Source organism: Calliphora vicina, chromosome 2 (assembly GCF_958450345.1).
Source record: "Calliphora vicina chromosome 2, idCalVici1.1, whole genome shotgun sequence".
Lineage (NCBI taxonomy): Eukaryota > Metazoa > Arthropoda > Insecta > Diptera > Calliphoridae > Calliphora > Calliphora vicina.
In genome coordinates, this window is record NC_088781.1 from 894,065 (window position 1) to 914,422 (window position 20,358).

The window sequence follows — 20,358 nt, forward strand, 5'->3', positions numbered from 1 at the left end:
CCTTAAGGGATAAAAGTTGTGTTTATTTTTGGTACTTTTTCATAAAATATGTTTTTCTATAATTTGACATAGGCATACGAATATTTTATTATGAGCTCCCACCACGATACAGAAATTTATTTGAATTAAATTTTACCAAAGCAATGGGGATAAAAAAGGTACCAAAAAGGGGATAAAATCGGAAAAATACATTTTATTGAAATTATTCAGCCAATTTTGATAATTTTTTTAACACTGGTTCCTGGATTCATACAATAATTAACTAACAGGGTGTTATTTATAACTCGAGTGCCAAGGTGTATATTGGGCCAAATCCGGGTAAACAGTTTGGTACTTTTTTAAAACATATTTTTTCTTGGGCACATTAACACAGATTTTAATATTTTGAGACATGTCTGTAGCATAAACAATTTTGGCAAAATGGAATATTTTTAAAGGTCGAACTTGAGGGGTGTTCGAGGAAGAAAAGGGAAATTGGTACTTTTCTCCTAATGGTACTTTTTTAATATTTTAAATTATTGCACTTATCGACATTAAAGTTAGCTGATTTGTATCTGAGTGAAGTTTGTGTTAGGCATAGGGTATAATATTTAGGTACCAAAATGTGTGAACAGAACTATAGGTACTTTTTTGTTCTTCTAATGGTACTTTTTTGAAATTTCTATAACAATGGACTTAGAAACATGAAATTAAACATATATGGTCCTAAGTGAGTGAGAATTCTAGGGGGAGACTTTTTGGTACTTTTTCTTTATTGGAATGGTACTTTTTGTAATTTCTTCACCAATGAACCTAGAAACATAAAATAAAGCTTATATATAAACCGAGTGAGTAGGAAACCACAAGTGTGGGTTTTTTGGTACTTTTTCTATATTCTAATGGTACTTTTTTGAATTTTCTATAACTATGGACTTAGAAACATGAAATAAAGCTTATATGGAACCGAGTGAGTGGGAAACCACAATTGTGGGGTTTTTGGTACTTTTTCTATATTCTAATGGTACTTTTTTTAATTTTCTATAACAATGGACTTAGAGACATGAAATTAAGCATATATGGCCCTAAGTGAGTGAGAATTCTAGGGGGAGACTTTTTGGTACCTTTTCTTTATTCGAATGGTACTTTTTGTAATTTCTTCGCCAATGAACCTAAAAACATGAAATTAAGCTTATACGGACCGGAGTGAGTGGGAATCTACAAGTGACTGCTTTTTGGTACTTTTTCTATATTCTAATGGTACTTTTTGAATTTTCAGTAATAATGGACATAGAAATATGAAGTTAAGCATATATGGTTCTAAGTGAGTGAGAATTCTAAGGGGAGAGTTTTTGGTACTTTTTGTTTATTCTAATGGTACTTTTTTGAATTTTCTATAACAATGAACTTAGAAACATGAAATTAAGCATATATGGTCCTAAGTAAGTGAGAATTCTAGGGGGAGACTTTTTGGTACTTTTTCTTTAATCGAATGGTACTTTTTGTAATTTCTTCACCAATGAACCTAGAAACATGAAATAAAGCTTACATGGGCCCGAGTGGGTGGGAATCCTCACGTGGTTGCTTTTTGGTACTTTTTCTATATTATAATGGTACTTTTTGAATTTTCTACAATAAAGGACCTAGAAACATGAAATTAAGCGTATATGGTCCTATGTGAGTGAAAATTCAAGCGGATACTTCATGGTACTTTTTTTATTATAATGGTACTTTTTTTTAATTTTCTATAACAGTGGACTTTGAAACATGAAATTAAGCATACACGGTCCTAAGTCAGTGAGAATTCTAGGGAGAGATTTTTGGTACTTTTTTTTAATCGAATGGTACTTTTTGTAATTTCTTCACCAATGAACCTAGAAACATGAAATAAAGCTTACATGGGCCAGAGTGGGTGGGCATCTACAAGTGACTGCTTTTTGGTACTTTTTCTATATTATAATGGTACTTGGACCTAGAAATATGTAATTAAGCGTATATGGTCCTATGTGATTGAAAATTTAGCGGATACTTCATGGTACTTTTTCTTTATTATAATGGTACTTTTTTTAATTTTGTATAACAATGGACTTAGAAACATGAAATTAAGCATACACGGTCCTAAGTCAGTGAGAATTCTAGGGGGAGACTTTATGGTACCTTTTCTCTATTCGAATGGTACTTTTTGTAATTTCTTCACCAATGAACCTAGAAACATGGAGTAAAGCTTATATGGACCGGAGTGAGTGGGAATCCACAAGTGCCTGATTTTTGGTACTTTTTGTATATTGTAGCGGTACTTTTTGAATTTTCTGTAATAATGGCCATAAAAATATGAAATTAATCGAATATGTTCTAAAGTGAGTGTGAATTCCAGTGAATTTTTGGTACTTTTTCTTTGTTCTAATGGTACTTTTTTGAATTTTTTATAACAATGAACTTAGAAACATGATATTAATCGTATATGTTCTAAAGTGAGTGAGAATTCTAGGGATAGACTTTTTGGTACTTTTTCTTTATTCGAATGGTACTTTTTGTAATTTCTTCACCAATTAACCTAAAGCCATGAAATTAAGGTTATATGGGAGTGAGTGGGAAACCACAAGTGGGGGCTTTTTGGTACTTTTTATATATTCTAATGGTACTTTATGAATTTTCTGTAATAATGGACATAGAAATATGAAATTAGGCGTCTATGGTCCCAAGTGGTACTTTTTCTTTGTTCTCATACGTACTTTTGTGAATTTACTATAATAATGGACCTAGCGTTTCCAAAAAACCAAAGAATTTCAAAACCGCGGTTTCGTTTTTTTTTGGGTTTTGTGATAATTTTTAAATATTAATTGTTATAGAAACAAAATTGACGGGTTATGGTTTAGTGAATGCGAATTCAGAAGTGATAATCAATGGTACTATTTGTTTATTGCAATGGTACTTTTTGAATATTTTATAATAATTTTAGGCACACATGATTTTAAATGAATTTGAATTCACAAAAGTTGACTTTAGTGGTAACTTTCTTTTGCATTTTCTATAATAATGGACCCAGAAATATGAAATTAGACATTTACAATTAGATTCACAAAGGGAGACTTAATAGTACTATTTCATTCTTCTAATTGGGGTGGCGAAGCGCACCGGGTCTGCTAGTATTTGATAAAATGCGTAAACTTGTCCGTCTGTCTGTCCGTTCGTTCGTTACTGTTTGTTTTGTGAAACCATAATTTGGGAGTATTTTGGTTTATGCCGGTTGCCGGTTATGGTCACAACCACATGCAACAACTATTTATTTATCTAGCCGTTGCATGTTGTTGTTGCTGTTGCGTTTTAAACTGTTGTTGTTTTGTAGTCGCTTTAGTTGTTGCAGTCGTACATTTATTTCACTGGATGTATTTCATTTGATTGAAATCAATTACAATGCAATTTTACTGCAACAACTTTTTTATTTAATTTTTTGTTCATTCAATTTCTATCCATTTGGTATTTAGGAACAAAAATTGTTTATGGTTTAAATATGTATTTTTGTTAAAGTTGTGGTTGTTGTCTTTTTTCGTATCTAACTTGTTAAATTGTGTTAATAATAAAGTTGGCAGATATGAAACGTGATTGGAATATTTTTTCTGATATTTAAGAAAAGTCTATATTTTTTAATTAATTTAAAGTTTTTACAAGAAAAATATTTTTTATTAAATATTTTCTTTGAAAATAATTGGTATAAAAGTTATAAGAAATTGGAATAGTTTTGAGATAATTTAATAATTTAATTAACTCAGAATATTAATATTTATGGTATTTGAAAATAATTTGGAAAACATATATTCTTGTGATTTTTTTTATTTGGTTATTTATTTATTGCGCACAGTCTTGGTCTTCAGTCTGTACGACGGTACACAGTTGCTCACTGCAGTGTCAGTCAAGTTTATTTAAATTTATTGCTCATGCTAAATTTCGAAGCTTAAATAACATACTTTTTCATTTCTGTTTTACAATTTTGGAGAATTGTTTAGATTTTACATATGTTACTAACCTACCCTACCCCCTCTGGTTTGCATTAAATTGGTGGTAAATTTATCGGTAGAAATCGCGGCGTGTGTTTGTCTAGGGTCACACCTTTGTTTAGTGTATCAAATTCGAAACACAAATGAGTGGCATGACACTCACTCACTCACACACAGTCTCCGACCAACTAGCGGTGACTGTAGCTGGCGATTTTCTGTTGTGTTGCTTGCATGTGGCGCTAATTTGTTGCAATTTATATAGAAATTGTATTTGCAACATTTGGCGCAGTGATGTTAAAATTGTTGTTGAGTTGTGTGGTTTTTGGACACTATTGCAGCTTGCTTGTTTTCTCTATTTCTCGACCAGATGTCATAAATTTGCATTTAACAAGTGCGTGCTTAACAATTGTGTCAAAAACTAAAATAAAAACTAATCTTTACCAGCGCCCACATCACTTGCTTCATACCGCAAACCATCAGCTTAGATTTTTGACAGTTATCTGGTCATATAATTCATTATAAATCGTGCATGTGTCAGATATTCACCTGTTGGCAATTTCATATAAAAAACAACTTACAGCTCTAAACAAAATAAATCAAAATCGTATTTTATGTGGTTGCAAAAGAAAAAACGAATTGAAAAATGCTGTAAAATTGAAATCCTACACAGAGAAAACAGATTCGTGATAGCCTCCGAATTTGTTGTCAATCGAATGATTCGGTTGCACACATAGAATTTTTCGGTGCTATCAACAGAAAATCAGTTGATAAAGAAGAATTTCGGTAGAAGCAATTAACCTTTGGTTACCCCTTCCAAAATTTCTTAGCCACAACTGTAAAATTCGGTCACTAAGGTAGAATCATTCGATTGGCAACAAATTCGGTTGCTATCACGAATCAGTTTTCTCTGTGTACCAAATTTATGGTTTAAGTAAATTTTGGTTTTGATATTGTGTTCTTCATAAAATACATACTTGCTCAACTTAAATTTTCTCCCAATCTGAATAAACTTACAATAATTTTCTCATTCAGTTACACTGCGAAATCTATTCATTAAGCTTGTAATACTTACATACACAGAGAAAACAGATTCGTGATAGCAACCGAATTTGTTGCCAATCGAATGATTCTACCGTAGTAACCGAATTTTACAGTTGTAGCTGCAATATTTTAGAAGCGGTAACAAAATTTTTGTTGCTTCAACCGAAAGTCTTCATTATCAATTGACTTTCTGTTGATGGAACCGAAAAATTCTATGTGTGCAATCGAATCATTCGATTGGCAACAAATTCGGTTGCTATCACGAATCTGTTTTCTCTGTGTATGTTTCACTACATATAAATACAAACTTGATTTCCAAAATAAATTATTAAGTATTAAATGTATTATCAACTCACCTTCTTGTACCAATTTCTTGCAAACGGGACGAGCATTGACGGACTTGACACCCACCGAGTATGTGCAGTTGACGTAACTCCAATAGCGCTGTTGGTCCGTTATCGAATACGGATCGAAGGGATCATTGCAAAATTCACCATTCGAAACGTCTGTTGAACAGCGCCAACATTTTAAAACAGCTTCGGCTAAAAATTAAATTACAGAGAAATTTTTTACACACAATTAATTTAATAATGCAACAATATTTAATCCATAATTAAAAACGATTTACATATTCAGGTGTATTTATTTCTGACTAACAGATAGATGATTTAATAAAGGGGTGTAACAAAGATTTATATGATTTGTTTTAATAAATTATAGTTGTATATACTAGAATTATTTTTTATTTTATTAAGAATGTAATCTAAAGATGTCATGTATGAAGTAATTAAGTTTCAGCCCAACTGCCACCTGACGACTTGGCCCCTTCCTCATAATAATGCTTGACATTCCATTTATTTAAATGTAGTTAATCGCTAAAATTAAATCATATTTTCATCATCTTTGTCTCACAAAAACGAAAATACAGCCAAGTGTTTTAAATAATGCACAGTTTGTTTATTTTCATTTGATTGTTTGTTTAAATTTATTTGCACATTTTTCAAAACTGACACAATTAACTGAATTCTGAAAAATTTCATAAATTTTTGGTACAATTTTCGACAACATGACACAATTTCTGAAATCATTCAACCGTTTATTCATTAATTTATCACATTAAACGCGATGCCATGATGGAAGTGTTTTTACATTTCAAATTTCGTTATGAATTTGTATGTGATTTGTTTGTTTGTTTGTTTGTTTTTTTTAATTAAAATGATATTAGGCTACATATAAAAATATGTATAAAAAATGGCTGTTTTCAAAGTAATAGTCATAAGACCCCTTTCACACTAGGCAATTTAGTTGCTCAAGTCTCTTGCCCAACAACAAAATAGCATGCAATACCTCCTTAACCCGAGATTACCTCTGGCATCCACAAACACAAAAGACTTGCGCAAGTAAATTGCCTAGTGTGAAAGGGGTCTAACTAAACTAAATCTTTGTTATTTTCTTTTTAAATTTTCTATTAAAAAAAATATTTTTTTTTAAATCAAAACTAATTGAACACGAATACCTCGAAGGCTGTCATTGATTTAATAGATGGTGGATAACGTTTAAACAGTTTTTTCTTTAAGAATTTATAGCCATAAATTTCCAGGCAATATCTCAATTTAAACTGTTTGTATGGGGCCATAAAAATGTCGTGTAATTTTGAAAATAGTTTTTTTAAGCTAATTGATATTGTAAAATTTTGACATCATGAAAATATCAATGCTGAATGAAGTTGGTTTAAAAAAATATTAAAATTTATATGTAATCATCAAATATAAGAAATTAAAAATTGTAATGGAGAATTAATAATTGGCTACAAAAGTGAAGTCTAAATGTAGGAAATAGTTTTCAATACTGGTTAACTCTCATTAATTAATTGTCAATTATATTAAAAACTTGTTATATTCGCAACTATCTTCAACCTGGTTTAACTAAATAAAACACGATTACTTCGATTTGACATATCCTATGTATGTATCAGCGTTGCCACTGAACAAATCTTATTCCTACCAAATTTTTGTCAAAAAGCTACCAAAATCGTTTTAAACCTACCATTTTTTTAAAATCATATACATATGTATGTATGTCAAGAATAAAAAATTAGTTTTGATTTTATTAGACATACTTTCTGCCAGTTCTGCTGCTCTTATACCATTTACGTCATAAAAACGTGATATAAAATACAATTTTAAACTGTCCCATTGTTCTATAATTCTTGCAATAACACCTTCTAAAGATAACCATCTTGTTTGGCAAACACCTAATATTTTATGAGATTTTACAGAACAGTATTCCTGAAATTCTTTAAGCTCGTTAATTCTTTTGGGACTATGAGAGAAAAAAGTATATATATTACCACAAAGAAGCTCAATATTTTTTGGCAACAAGTTACATGCATAACTGGAGCAGAGTTGGAGTGAGTGACATGTGCACTTAATGTAAAACAAGTCAGTTTCATTAGTAAGTAACGTCACCAGCCATAACGTTAGCACCGTCTGTTACCAATCCGATCAAGTTTTTTAAAGGAACGTTATGTGTAGGGTTTTTATCCCGGTATAAATTTCCCGGGAATTTTGCAAATTTTTCACTACCCGATTCCCGGGATTTTTAGTCGGGAATCCCGGGAATTAAAAACTGACGAAAATACATTGAAAACAACTAAGAACTCCATTTTTTCGCCAACAAACAGTGAAATGTTTTTTTTACAGTTTTTTGCTTATATCTCGGCAATAATAGATCGCTTACTTTATATATTTGTCGTTTTTCGTATGAAAATTTAAAAAGTGAATTCATTATTTATAGAATTTATTTCTTATTGAATCATTCTAATTTATAAAAAATTAAATATTATGGATTTATGGCATAAAAGGCTGACATTTTTCAATTAATTAAGAATTAAGATTTTAGTGAATTAAGCTCAAATTTTATTAATTAATTCGAAGCTCTGATATTTAATAATTATAACGCTAAGTTTTTATATGAAATTTGGCTATAATATTCCTAATTTACAGTATCATTATATATTTCGGGTACCCGGGAATGTAGAAAAAAATTTCTCGATTCCCGGGAATCAAAAAAGGTCGGGAAATTAAAACCCGAAAAGAAATCTGTTATAAGTTGGAAAATTGAAACTGCATCTGCCTTAGTGATCTCTAATAATGCGATAAATCTATCTTGTAAATAAATACTTTTGATCCAACCTACCAAAAATCAATTTAAACTACCTTCCTACCAAACGAAAATAATCCTACCAAATTTGGTAGGAAAAGCCCAAAACGGCAACGCTGGTATGTATATCTCGGATACATATGGATATCATATCGTCGTATACCATGAATTAGGATATTTGGAGAATTTTTGAGAAAAATATTAAAAAAATATATTTGGACTAAAATTTTGTTTAAACAAGTAAGAGAGCTATATTCGGCTGTGCCGCATCTTATGTACCCTTCGCCAAATTATACTTCAAGATACAAATTTTAAATATTTTTAGGTAAACAAAATTTATTTCTTTTTCCAAAGTAGTTTTTTTCATTTTTTGGATTTTTTTTTTGCGAATTGTTATTTTAAATTTTTTTAAATTTTAAAATTTTTTTTTTTTAAATTTTAAATTTTTTTTTCGATGTTGTCCTGGTTTTTTCCTCATATCTCCGCCTGACCGATTTTGCTCATTTTAAATAGGAAACTTCTCGAAAGCATGTCTGACAGAATTATTGAAGATTTGGATCCCGAAGATATCTGCGGTCTTTAGAAAATTGATTTCAACAGACAGACGGACATAGCTTAATCGACTCCGCTATCTATAAGTATTCAGAATATATATACTTTATAGGGTCGGAAAATTATATTGTGGAAATTACAAACGGAATGACAAACTTATATATACATATATGTATATCCTTCTCACGAAGGTGAAGGGTATAAAAAATTAAAACCGAAAATTAATAATTATCAGGGAAACCAAAATATGCAAATGCGTGTTTTTTCTGGTGAGTCTAATGAACACATGGATAAGATAATTACACGTTTTAGAACTATTTAAGAATTTTGGCATTGATTTGTTAGTGCATATTTTACCCTTAAATACATATTTTTGCATATATTTGTTTTAGGAGCATATTTATGTCATATTTTGCGTTTTTAGAGCATATTTTACTGTTTAATAGCATATTTTGAGTTTATCAAAAACAAATTTTGTCTTACTTATTTTTCGCTGTTGTTTTACAGGTTTTTACTTCCTTTGTTTAAAATTCAAAATTGAAAACAGAATTTTTTTTTTTTTAAATTTAAAATAACAATTCGAAAAATTTTTTTATCCAAAAAATGAAAAAACTGAAAAAAAATTTTGTTCACCTAAAAATAATTAAATTTTTTATTTTGAAGTATAATTAGGTAAATATAGCTCTCTTACTTGTTTTAATATAAAATAAGCACTATTTTAATAATAGCTCCATCTAAATATCAAATTTTAGTTCTAATTCAAACTTAACCGTTCTAAGTGTTAAAGAAATATTGTCTTTTAAATTTGCTCCTGTAACATTAGTTGATGTCGAAAGAACATTTTCTATGTTTAAAAATGTTTTCAGATCCAATAGACAGCGATTTTTATTTGAAAATTTAAGTAAATTTTTTTAAGTTTTTTTAAGAGCATATTTTTTAAATTTTAAGAGCATATTTTAAAGTTTTTACTGCATATTTAAAGCGTCTAAAACGCTTTTTTTAGAGCATATTTCCGGTTTCCCTGATAATTATATTTAATCTACATACATACATATATATATATAAAAGAGTAACATTACTGACTGACTGATTAATCATCGCACAGCCCAAACGGCTGAAACTAGAATCACGAAATTTTAACTGTGGGTTGCTCCCTCCCCAAAACGATCCGATAAGAAGGGATTTTTGGAAATTCGAACGTTTAGGGGGTAAAAACTGGTAAATTCGGTAACCTTAAATCTTCAAAAGTAATAAAGATACAAAAAAACTTAAAATTGCATGTTACTCCATTCAAAAAATAAGAAATTCGAAACATTTAGGGGAGAAAACGGGTAAAAACTGTATTTTGGTACTTTTTTGGTACCCTATGTATCTTTTAAACCAATTAACATAGAATCAAATTTTAAATCGTAGTCTTTACTTATCAAAAAATAAAAAACATAAGTTTGGTACTTTTTGGAAATTCGAACCCTTAAGGGATAAAAATTGTTTTTATTTTTGGTACTTTTTCATAAAATATGTTTTTCTATAATTTGACATAGACATAGGAATATTTTATTATGAGCTCCCTCGACGTTACAGAAATTGGGGATGGGGATAAAAAAAAGGTGCCAAAAAGGGGATAAAATCGGGAAAATACATTATATTTGAAATTATTAAGCCAATTTTTATAATTTTTTAACGTTGGTTCCTGGATTCATACAAAAATTAACTAACAGGGTGTTATTTGGAACTCGAGTACCAAGGTGTATATTGGACCAAATCCGGGTAAACAGTTTGGTACTTTTTTTAAAACATATTTATTCTTGGGCACATTAACACAGATTTTGAGACATCCTGTAGCATAAACAATTTTGGCAAAATGGAATATTTTTTTTCTTCCTTCAAGGAAGAAAAGGGAAATTTGTACTTTTCTCCTAATGGTACTTTTTTAACATTTTAAATTATTTCAATTATCGACATTAAAGTTAGCTGATATGTATCTGAGTGAAGTTAGTGTTAGAAATAGGGTATAATATTTAGGTACCAAAATGTGAGAACTGAACTGTAGGTACTTTTTTATTCATCTAATGGTACTTTTTCAATTTTATATGACAATGGACTTAGAAACATGAAATTAAGCATATATTGTCCTTAGTGAGTGAGAATTCTAAGGGGAGACTTTTTGGTACTTTTTCTTTATTCGAATGGTACTTACATGGGCCCGAGTGAGTGGGTATCCACAAGTGGCTGCTTTTTAGTACTTTTTGTATATTCTAATGGTACTTTTTGAATTTTCTATAATAATGGACCTAGAAATATGTGAGTAAAAATTCAAGCGGATACTTCATGGTTTTTTTTTTAATTTTCTATAACAATGGACTTAGAAACATGAAAGTAAGCATACAAGGTCCTAAGTGAGGGAGAATTATAGGGGGAGACTTTTTGGATTTAACGTCCAATTTCTGTTCCAATTGGAACATCATTGGTCGTGAAAAAATTTAATTTGAATCTTTTCTTGATCGGACAAAAAAGTTCCCTGGGCATCTTTAAAAGTGGTGAAATTTATTGATTCAAATAGAAAAAGTTGCAGTAAATTGAGATGTTACTATTAGAAACGTACCTTTGTTTGAAAAAAAAAACTAAAATTGATATTTTATTTTTGGTTACTTTTTTAAAAACAAATTTCACGCCTGTGTTTATACGAATCTTCCACTTAAAATAGCACCAAGAACATTTGATCGCATAATTAAGGCAAATAACAAGAATAAGAAATGAGAACAACAAAAATATAACAGAAATACAGAAACAAATTAAGTGCGTTTATAGGAATATACACCAGTGTACGTACATATACATACATACTGATTTTGAAACATATAAATATACATACATATCTGCATTCACTAGTAGGTTTTAATTATATAAGGTCTTGACCTAACTTTTTAACATTGGAAACTTTTAAAAATTTTGTAATTGTAGCTAAGAAAATTCTTTGAAAAAAATTACATATTCTGACCGTATTTATCCTAGTTTGACTATTAATCGTATCTAAGCATTATAAATCCTATTAAATTAATAAAAAATGTCTTGTAATAATAAATTTTTCTTTTATTTTCAGAATCGCTCAAGTGACTTAAGGTTGCTTACCTCATTGAAATCGCGAATATCTCGTAATAGTGTTTTATTTCACACAAAAGTGATAATCAAAATTATTTATCTTTTTCTGTAAAACGTATATTTTTCGGGTTTAATCCACTGTCTATAAGTGAAAACAACATAAACGATAGCGGTAATTTTGTTTATTCCGGTAATGGTAATAGAACTAAAACCATATAAGTGACCGTTTTCTTATTGTCTACGGCATTTTTACTTGTTTAACGACTTTAACCTTGATACATGGGGAAGAAAAAAACATGTGACGGGTTTCAATGAATCTATAACGGTAACGGTTGTGTAAATTTAGAGTGCATTTAACAACAAGGGTAACCAGCCTGACAACAAAGGGTGAGTAAAACAAACATTTTGCGAGTATTATTAATATACATACATATGTATGTAAGTGATTGTATTGTATTAAATTAATTTTACATTTTACAAAAAAATATATAGGTATGTATATATATTAAATCTACGGAAAAAAAATGTGCACCATAAATTTTATAACAGCACGTGATGTATGCAGGTCTCCGTCGATTTTCCACAGAATCAAATCCTGTCAAATAAACGTTTACTGCGGAATGAAAAATAGCGAAATAAAATGTTCTATAGACCTTCAACTTTATGTTCTAAATAATATTATGATGCTAAAAGTCATCATAAATCAGTGATGTTAACTTTTTAATTTCGATTACCGTACAGCCCTAAAAAAATTACCGTTTTTTAGGTAAAATTACCGTATCCAAAGTTTAGTACAAAAATAATAATATTTTCTTATTGAAACAGGTTTATTTTTATAATTCAATATATCGAGGGCCTATATTCAAAACTCTCTATCTTAAAAAAACAACTTTTCAGGAAAGCCAAAAAACTGTTTTTTGTCGCGTATTACTTGAGTTATTAAAATTCGGTATGCTACAATTATTATTTTAAAACAACTACTGAATCTCACATATAATTGGTTTTTAAAATTTTGCATTATTGGGGACTTTATGATATATAGAGGGTTTTCTTCTCAAAATATTCAATGTGTATATAAAAATGAAAATATAGAGGATTTTGCATTTTAATAGAATTAAATTATTTTGATTTCATTTATGCCATCTGTCAGTTTTTAACGTGATTTATTTAAGATAACGGCTAATAATAAACAAACTCCAACTTTAACCATTTATTTTTATGCCATGGAAATTATATTTTCCAAAAACATAATGGTAAAATATTTTCATGGTAATTAATTTTTTAAATGATTGAAAAATGTAAAATTCATGTTCAGCATTCAAAAATTAGTAGGAAAATATGAATTGCAAGAAGAAATTATTCCAAAAAAATATTTGAAAATTATTTGAAAAGATAGAGGCTTTTGCATTCGGAAAAAAATAATTGTATAACATAGAGAAATAAAAAAAATGCAAATAAAACAGCAAAAGACAATAGGTTGTAAGAAATTCACACCATAGATAAGGGCTGTTTCACAGAACATTTTACTATCAAAAAGTAATTTTCGTGAATATCAAAGATAGTGGGTTTTGAATATAGGACCATGTTTGTAAAACAGCAGAATGCCATTTTTATCAACATCATTTATTTGCCTTATAATATAAATTCCGTATCTATTTATTTAAATTCATCCATTTCAAAAGCTTCTGGGAAATGCAAAACTAAAGGAATTATAGAAATATTGGTATCGAACAATTGGGGATTTATTACGATCCGTTTTTAATACTAATTTGTATGTTGAAATATTCATACTTGAAAGACTTGCGATTACTTTACCGCGTTATTTGTCTAGCGTATTTTGTCTAGTGGTAGTTGGTTATCATCATCCTCAAAGTTTTATGATTATTTTAATGTTAAATATGTACATTATATGTAGACACATTATGGAAATATAAGGTTTAGGATATAATTTTTAAAAATTTACAGCCATATGCATAAAAATTTAAAAAAGGTTTATAAACCAATTATAGGAAAATTTTCATAAAGTTGTATTCATAAACGATTGATAGCTTAAAATACCTTTGATAAACAATTTTTAAATGTACAAATTTTAAAGTAGGTAGGTTCGACCCTACTATAAACCTACTTTAAGGAATTATTTTTACTTTTTATCTTAAAAAAGAGGATATTAAAGATAAATTTGGAATAATAGACGATACTATTGCAATTGCTAAACACAATTTCCACTCCGCTGGCGAATAAGTTCCATTTTAATAGTGTATGATTTTGTTTGATATTCCTCCGGCAGTGAATAACATGAGGTTCACAAGTTAGTTTGATTGGCATTTTTGTCATTTACATTTAACCTGCAACGCCATATAGTAATAAAATGTGTAAACATTGTGGAAGAAGGTCCACACAATCTAATATACCCACTCCGGAATTAAAACTATGTGTTTCCACATAGAAATTAATTAAATTTTGTTAAAATTTAACAAAATGTCAATAAAAATAAATTAATAAAACAAATTATAAAACAGTGATGTTTATTTTATCACCGAATATTCGTCATTCGAATACTTTTAATAATAATTGAAATAAAATATATAAAAAAGTTTGTACATTAAAACATTTTAGCTTAATATAAATTTAATAGAATCAGATACAATTTTTTTATCTAAAAATTAGTTGCTATCTTCAAAAATGTATTATTACTAAAAACAATTAATGAAAAAAACTAAATTAACGAATAATTTATCCTAATTGAAAGCAACACTAACAACAAAAAAGGGGAAATAAATGAGAAGCATTGCCAGCTTAGACAAAAATCAGTACATTAGTTATTGTACCTTTATCAAACTTTTATGAATACAATACTTTTATAAATGATTTTTAAAGCTGAAGTGTTCGTTAACAAAATTGTGTTTTAAATCTACAATAAGGTTTTTTATGCATATAGCCGTTAAACTTTTTAAAATTACCGTACAAATGTAGAAATTACCTGCCTACCGTACGAAGGTCTAAATTACCGTACAATACGGTAATTACCGTACGGTTAACATCATTGTCATAAATCACTTTTATGTGTATCTTTGTTGTTATTAGTCCTAAAGCATTAACATTAAACCCCTCCTTTTATAAAACGACTTTTTAAAAGCACAATCATTTTGCATGATTTATTTTTGAACCTTCAAAATGAAATTAAATTATTAGCCAATATTGAATAACTATTTTTCTAAATATGTATGTATATTTAAATTCCTTATTATTATACCCTTCACCTTCGTGAGAAGGGTATATACATATACATATATAAGTTTGTCATTCCGTTTGTAATTTCCACAATATAATTTTCCGACCCTATAAATTGTATATATTCTGGATCCTTATAGATAGCGGAGTCGATTAAGCCATGTCTGTCTGTCCGATATCCTTTCGAGAAGTTTCCTATTTAAAATCAGCAAAATCGTCCACAAATGGCTGAGATATAAGGAAAAAACCAGGACAACCTCGATTTTTGACCTACATACATATGTACATAGGTATATAACTAATTTTGGCGAAATTTTTGACATACCACCTCGTGATGGCCAATGTTGTATTAGTAATGAAAATCATTTTTTTAGGTCATTTGGAATCAAAAACATCACGCACCAACACCAATTTCTAAAATAAACCAATTTTTATTGCTATATAAAACCAAAAAAATCTTTCTATAAAAGTTTAGCAAGAAATAATTAAAGATATGGGCAATGGAGTGGGAGTTACAGTTCTAACAAATAAATTTGGTGTAGCAAAATCCACAATATGTGGCATTAATAAAATACAAAGTGGAATTATATGCCACAATAAAAGTTCTATAAATAAAAAAAACTTTGCAAAAAGCGGAATGTCCCAGCGTCGAAAAAATACTCCATAATTGACTTTTAAAGCAGCGATGTAAAAATTAGCTTGTCAGTGGAGAAATGCTTAAGGCAAAATCAAAAAAAAAAATACACGAGCAGTTACACGATCAGGAGGTTTCAATACAAGCGCAGGCTGGCTTCAAGGGTATAAAGCAGCAAGTCAAGCTGTTAAAATTTTTGAAAAAGCCATTGACTGGGCTGAGAACAATACTAAAGATTATGAAAATATCTTAGTTTTACAAATTTCGTGATTTAGCAGTACAAAAAGCCAAAAGTACATGTACAAAACAAGCAACCATTAATGATTTATTTGTTCATTTATAAAAATATTATAAAATGTACATTTTTTATATAAAATTTTATGATTTTTTCAGTCTCGATAAAGTGAATTTATTGGATAAAGTGAACAGGCCTTGCATTAATTAGTTCACTCTATCCCGACTCCACTGTATAAGATTCGGCACAGCCGAATATAGCTCTCTTACTTATTTTTGAAAATAAAACATTCGTAAAGTTTTCAAAAACATTTGCACAAACTTTTCAAGAGCCATAAAAACAAATTTAGCACAATTCGCAGAAAAGAGCTGGCTCAAGAATTATTATTTATTATCACAATATGAATATGTACAATAAATACAAATTTAAATAAAATTCCACAACAATACAAATCTATATTTATTAGTATTAAAATAATTTATTTATGTACCTATGTAGAATACGAGTATAAACAAATATAACAAATTGATGAAAATGTTGTTATTATCAAACAAATATTTGACTTAAGCTGCATACGTATTTTTTTTAAAAAAAAAAAACTAAATAACTCTAATAAATAACTTTTATGTTAATAAATAACATAAAGATTTGCATAAAAATAATAGAAATTTATATGAAATAAAATTTATTTTATTTACAAATCATACTTCATGGCAGTAACAGAACTCAATGCTTTGACTGATGGATGACACCCACTCTTAGGAAGACAGGGTGTGTCACATTCGTTAATGTTTTGAATGCGGCGCAGTATGCGGAAACCCATCTTAAATGTAGAAAATGTTTCATGTATTGCAACATCGTTTTTGTCATTTCCATGTTAATTTAATAGAAAAACTATGTTGCAATAGATTGTGGTGACACAAAATGTGTGTGTTTTAATAGAAAACGAATGACAAACCAAACTCAAAGACCCTTCAAACAAATAATAATATTTAGAAAAAATTTATAAAGCCAAAGCTCTTTTTAAGAATTTGTGTGTGCAATTTACAACAGTGGGCGTATAATTATATTTGTGCCGTCTGCCATTTGCATTACAAAATTGCAATAATAATTTTCCAATAACAACATCTTACAATGTTTTGCATGGAACATATGGACTTTTCTCATAAGGAAAGCAGAGAGTTAATTATACATAATTTCATTTAAATGACAATTATTTTGCCATAATAAATAGCCAAGTTTTTGAAGTTTTTGAACTAATGAGATTTATACAGAATTTCTAAAGTTCCCACCGAAATGGCTTTTCGACAATCGAATCGACCTGAAATCATGCTATATGTACATTATCATCTAAAGGAAGTAAAAATTCAAAAAATTACTTTAATATGAAACAAATGTTACTGGTATTATATGGGATCGAATGAGATTCGATGGAGGGATTGTAATGGCATGAGCTAATGCAAGGATATGTTTTGTTTCTACAAAAGCGAAAAATAATCCAGTAGACTGGATCTAAATGCGATTGCGAATTTATGATGTTTCACATGTCTAATAAATATGCCCAGAATCAAAGCAGAATTTTAATGGGAATTCAACAAAGATTTACCAGTCGGACTTTGAGTTAACTTAAAACTAACTAATGGTCAATCAGAAATGAGTCACAGGTGACTAAAAAATTAGCTCATTTCCCTTGTAAATCCCTATTAAGTTTTTCCATGTAGTGTCATCACAGCGAGTCAGTACTCACTCACTATGCATAAGTTTCAGCTAACTCATAATGAGTTAGCTTGTGGCACATAAAGTATGAGGGCACTATAAGTTAGCTATGAACTGTCTAATTAATGATTAGGTTTTACAAGTTAACTTATAGTTAATTTAAATAAGTCATTCTACATAAGTTTCAGCTAACCACAAGCTAACTCACAATGAGCTAGCTTGTGGTTAGCTGAAATTTTTTTAACATTGTTTTATTTTATATTAATTATCAATTAATTTGGTTGGTTTTCATTTTTTCGCTGAATATATAGGAAAATCTAAGTACCCTGAAATTTTGGTTGAAATCGGTCAACCCGTTTCCGCAGTTAGTGTTGACATCAAAGTGTACACTTCTTTTTATATATTAGATTGTATTTTCGAGTGACTACGTTCATTAATAGATGCAGTTCGAGATAATGTAGAAGAAACCAGACAAAGTAATTAAAAAATGTGCTGAAATTAATAAAAAGCGACATTTTTAAGCCGTTTGCGTATGTCGTCCACCTCAAATTTCTAGACAAACTGATTAAAAATAAAAATATAAACAAAACAAATATATACAGTTTTAACTGTCATGATCAGTGATGTTAACTTTTTAATTTCGATTACCGTAAAGTCCTAAAAAAATTACCGTTTTTTAGGTAAAATTACCGTATCCAAAGTCTTGTACAAAAATGCTAATATTTTCTTATTGAAACAGGTTTATAAACTATCTATCTTAAAAAACACTACTTTTCAGGAAAGCCAAAAAAACTCGCGTATTACTTGAGTAATTAAAATTCGGTATGCTACAATTATTATAGTAAAATTCATGTTCAGCATTAAAAGTTAGTAAGAAAACATGAATTGCAAGAGGAAATTATTCCAAAAAAATATTTGAAAATTAGTTATTTGAAAAGGTAGAGGCTTTGCATTCGGAAAAAATTAATTGTATAAGATAGAGAAATAACAAAAATGAAAATAAAGCAGCAAAAAACAATATGTTTGTAAGAAATTCACACCATACACCCAGAGAAAAAATGAACACATCCGTGTAATTTACACCATTCGGTGTCAATAGTGTATCAACCCTGTATGTGCACAAATTGTACACGAACGGTGTCAATTTGACAACGAAAATATTTCACCATTCCGTTGCCGAATTGACACCATCCGTTGTCGATTTGACACCGTTCGTGTACGATTTTTTAACAGACCGTTGACAATTTGTCACCGTTCGTATACGATTTGACACCAGACCGTTGTCAATTTGATACCGCACCGTTATCAATTTGAAACCATATGTTGTCGATTTGATACCGTTCGTGTACGATTTGGCAATTGAAATAAATAATAATTCCTTTATGTTTTACATTTATTTTTAAATACAATACGAATAAATACTTAAATATAAAATACATATAAATATTAAAAAATAAAACAAATACTTATGTATTGTATTCTACATTGCTGATAATTACATATATAAGGAGTGAGATCGAAAAATTCTTAACACACGTTTTTCATTACATTTTTTAACCCAAGTATTATTTGAATTTTTTTTTGATCAAGTTACCTTTGAAAAACATGTCAGTTATTATGTGTAATGTCAATTATATTAATTTTTTTGTTAATCTGATTAAAATGAGTGACCAGAAAAAAGTGCGTACTGAAATTATTAAATATTTTCAACAAAACCCAACTTGGTCTTACAAAAAGTTGGCCAAGCATACAAAGGTCTGCCGTCAAACTGTTTCCAATGTTATTAAACAGTACCGGGAGAACTTGTCAGTTGATAGAAAACCTGGTTCAGGTAGAAGGAATGGTCCACATGATGTTTCTAAAGCCAAAAAATAGAACGCATTTTCAAAAGAGCTCCCAACACATCCGGTAGGAAAGCAGCCCGGTTAGCTCAGTGCTCGGACTATTTGGTACGAAAAGTTAAAGCTAATGCAGGTTTAAAAACATACAAGGCTCAAAAAGTTCCTGACAGGAACGCTACTAAAAATTTAGAGGCCAAAAACAGAGCACGGAAATTGAAGTCAAGTTTTATAAAAAAATATTCTTGCTGCATAATGGATGACGAAACGTATGTTCTGGCAGATTTTTCGCAACTTCCAGGTCAAAAATTTTATGTTGCTGATGCTCGAGGGAATGTTGAAGAAAAGTTTAGGACCCAAAAGCAGACAAAATTTCCCAGAAAGTTCTTGGTATGGCAAGCAATATGCAGTTGCGGCAAAAGAAGCCACTCATTTGTTACAACGGGCTCTATAAATACCGAAATTTACATCAAGGAATGTTTACAAAAAAGGCTGCTTCCATTCATAAGACTTCATAATGTGTCCACTTATTTTTGGCCTGACTTGGCATCCTGTCACTATGGCAAACAAGCCCTTGAGTGGTACAAGAACAATAATGTGGTATTTGTACCAAGAGAGGCAAATCCTCCAAACTGCCCGGAGCTAAGGCCAGTGGAGAGATATTGGGCTCTTGTTAAAAGAGAATTGAAGAGTACAAAAAAGGTGTCCAAAAGTGTGGTAGATTTTAAACGGAGATGGACTACATGTTCGAGCAAAGTGACAGAAAGCACTATAAAAACGTTAATGGAAGGGTTTCCGAAAAAGGTTCAAAATTTCATCACTAGTGATTAAAACTATAAAAATAATTTTTTTTGTAAATTGTAATAATAATTTCAATCA

At 29.5% G+C, this 20,358-nt stretch overlaps 1 protein-coding gene across 1 annotated transcript in view; it reads right to left on the reverse strand.

The window, feature by feature from the left end:
- The window catches only part of LOC135952269 (UPAR/Ly6 domain-containing protein twit), a 64,727-nt gene that overhangs the window by 15,127 nt on the left and 29,242 nt on the right, over positions 1–20,358 (reverse strand). Inside the window, exon 2 of the mRNA XM_065502127.1 lies at positions 5,369–5,554. Within this exon, the coding sequence (XP_065358199.1) occupies positions 5,369–5,554 (186 nt within the window). The remainder of the gene's footprint in view (positions 1–5,368; positions 5,555–20,358) is intronic.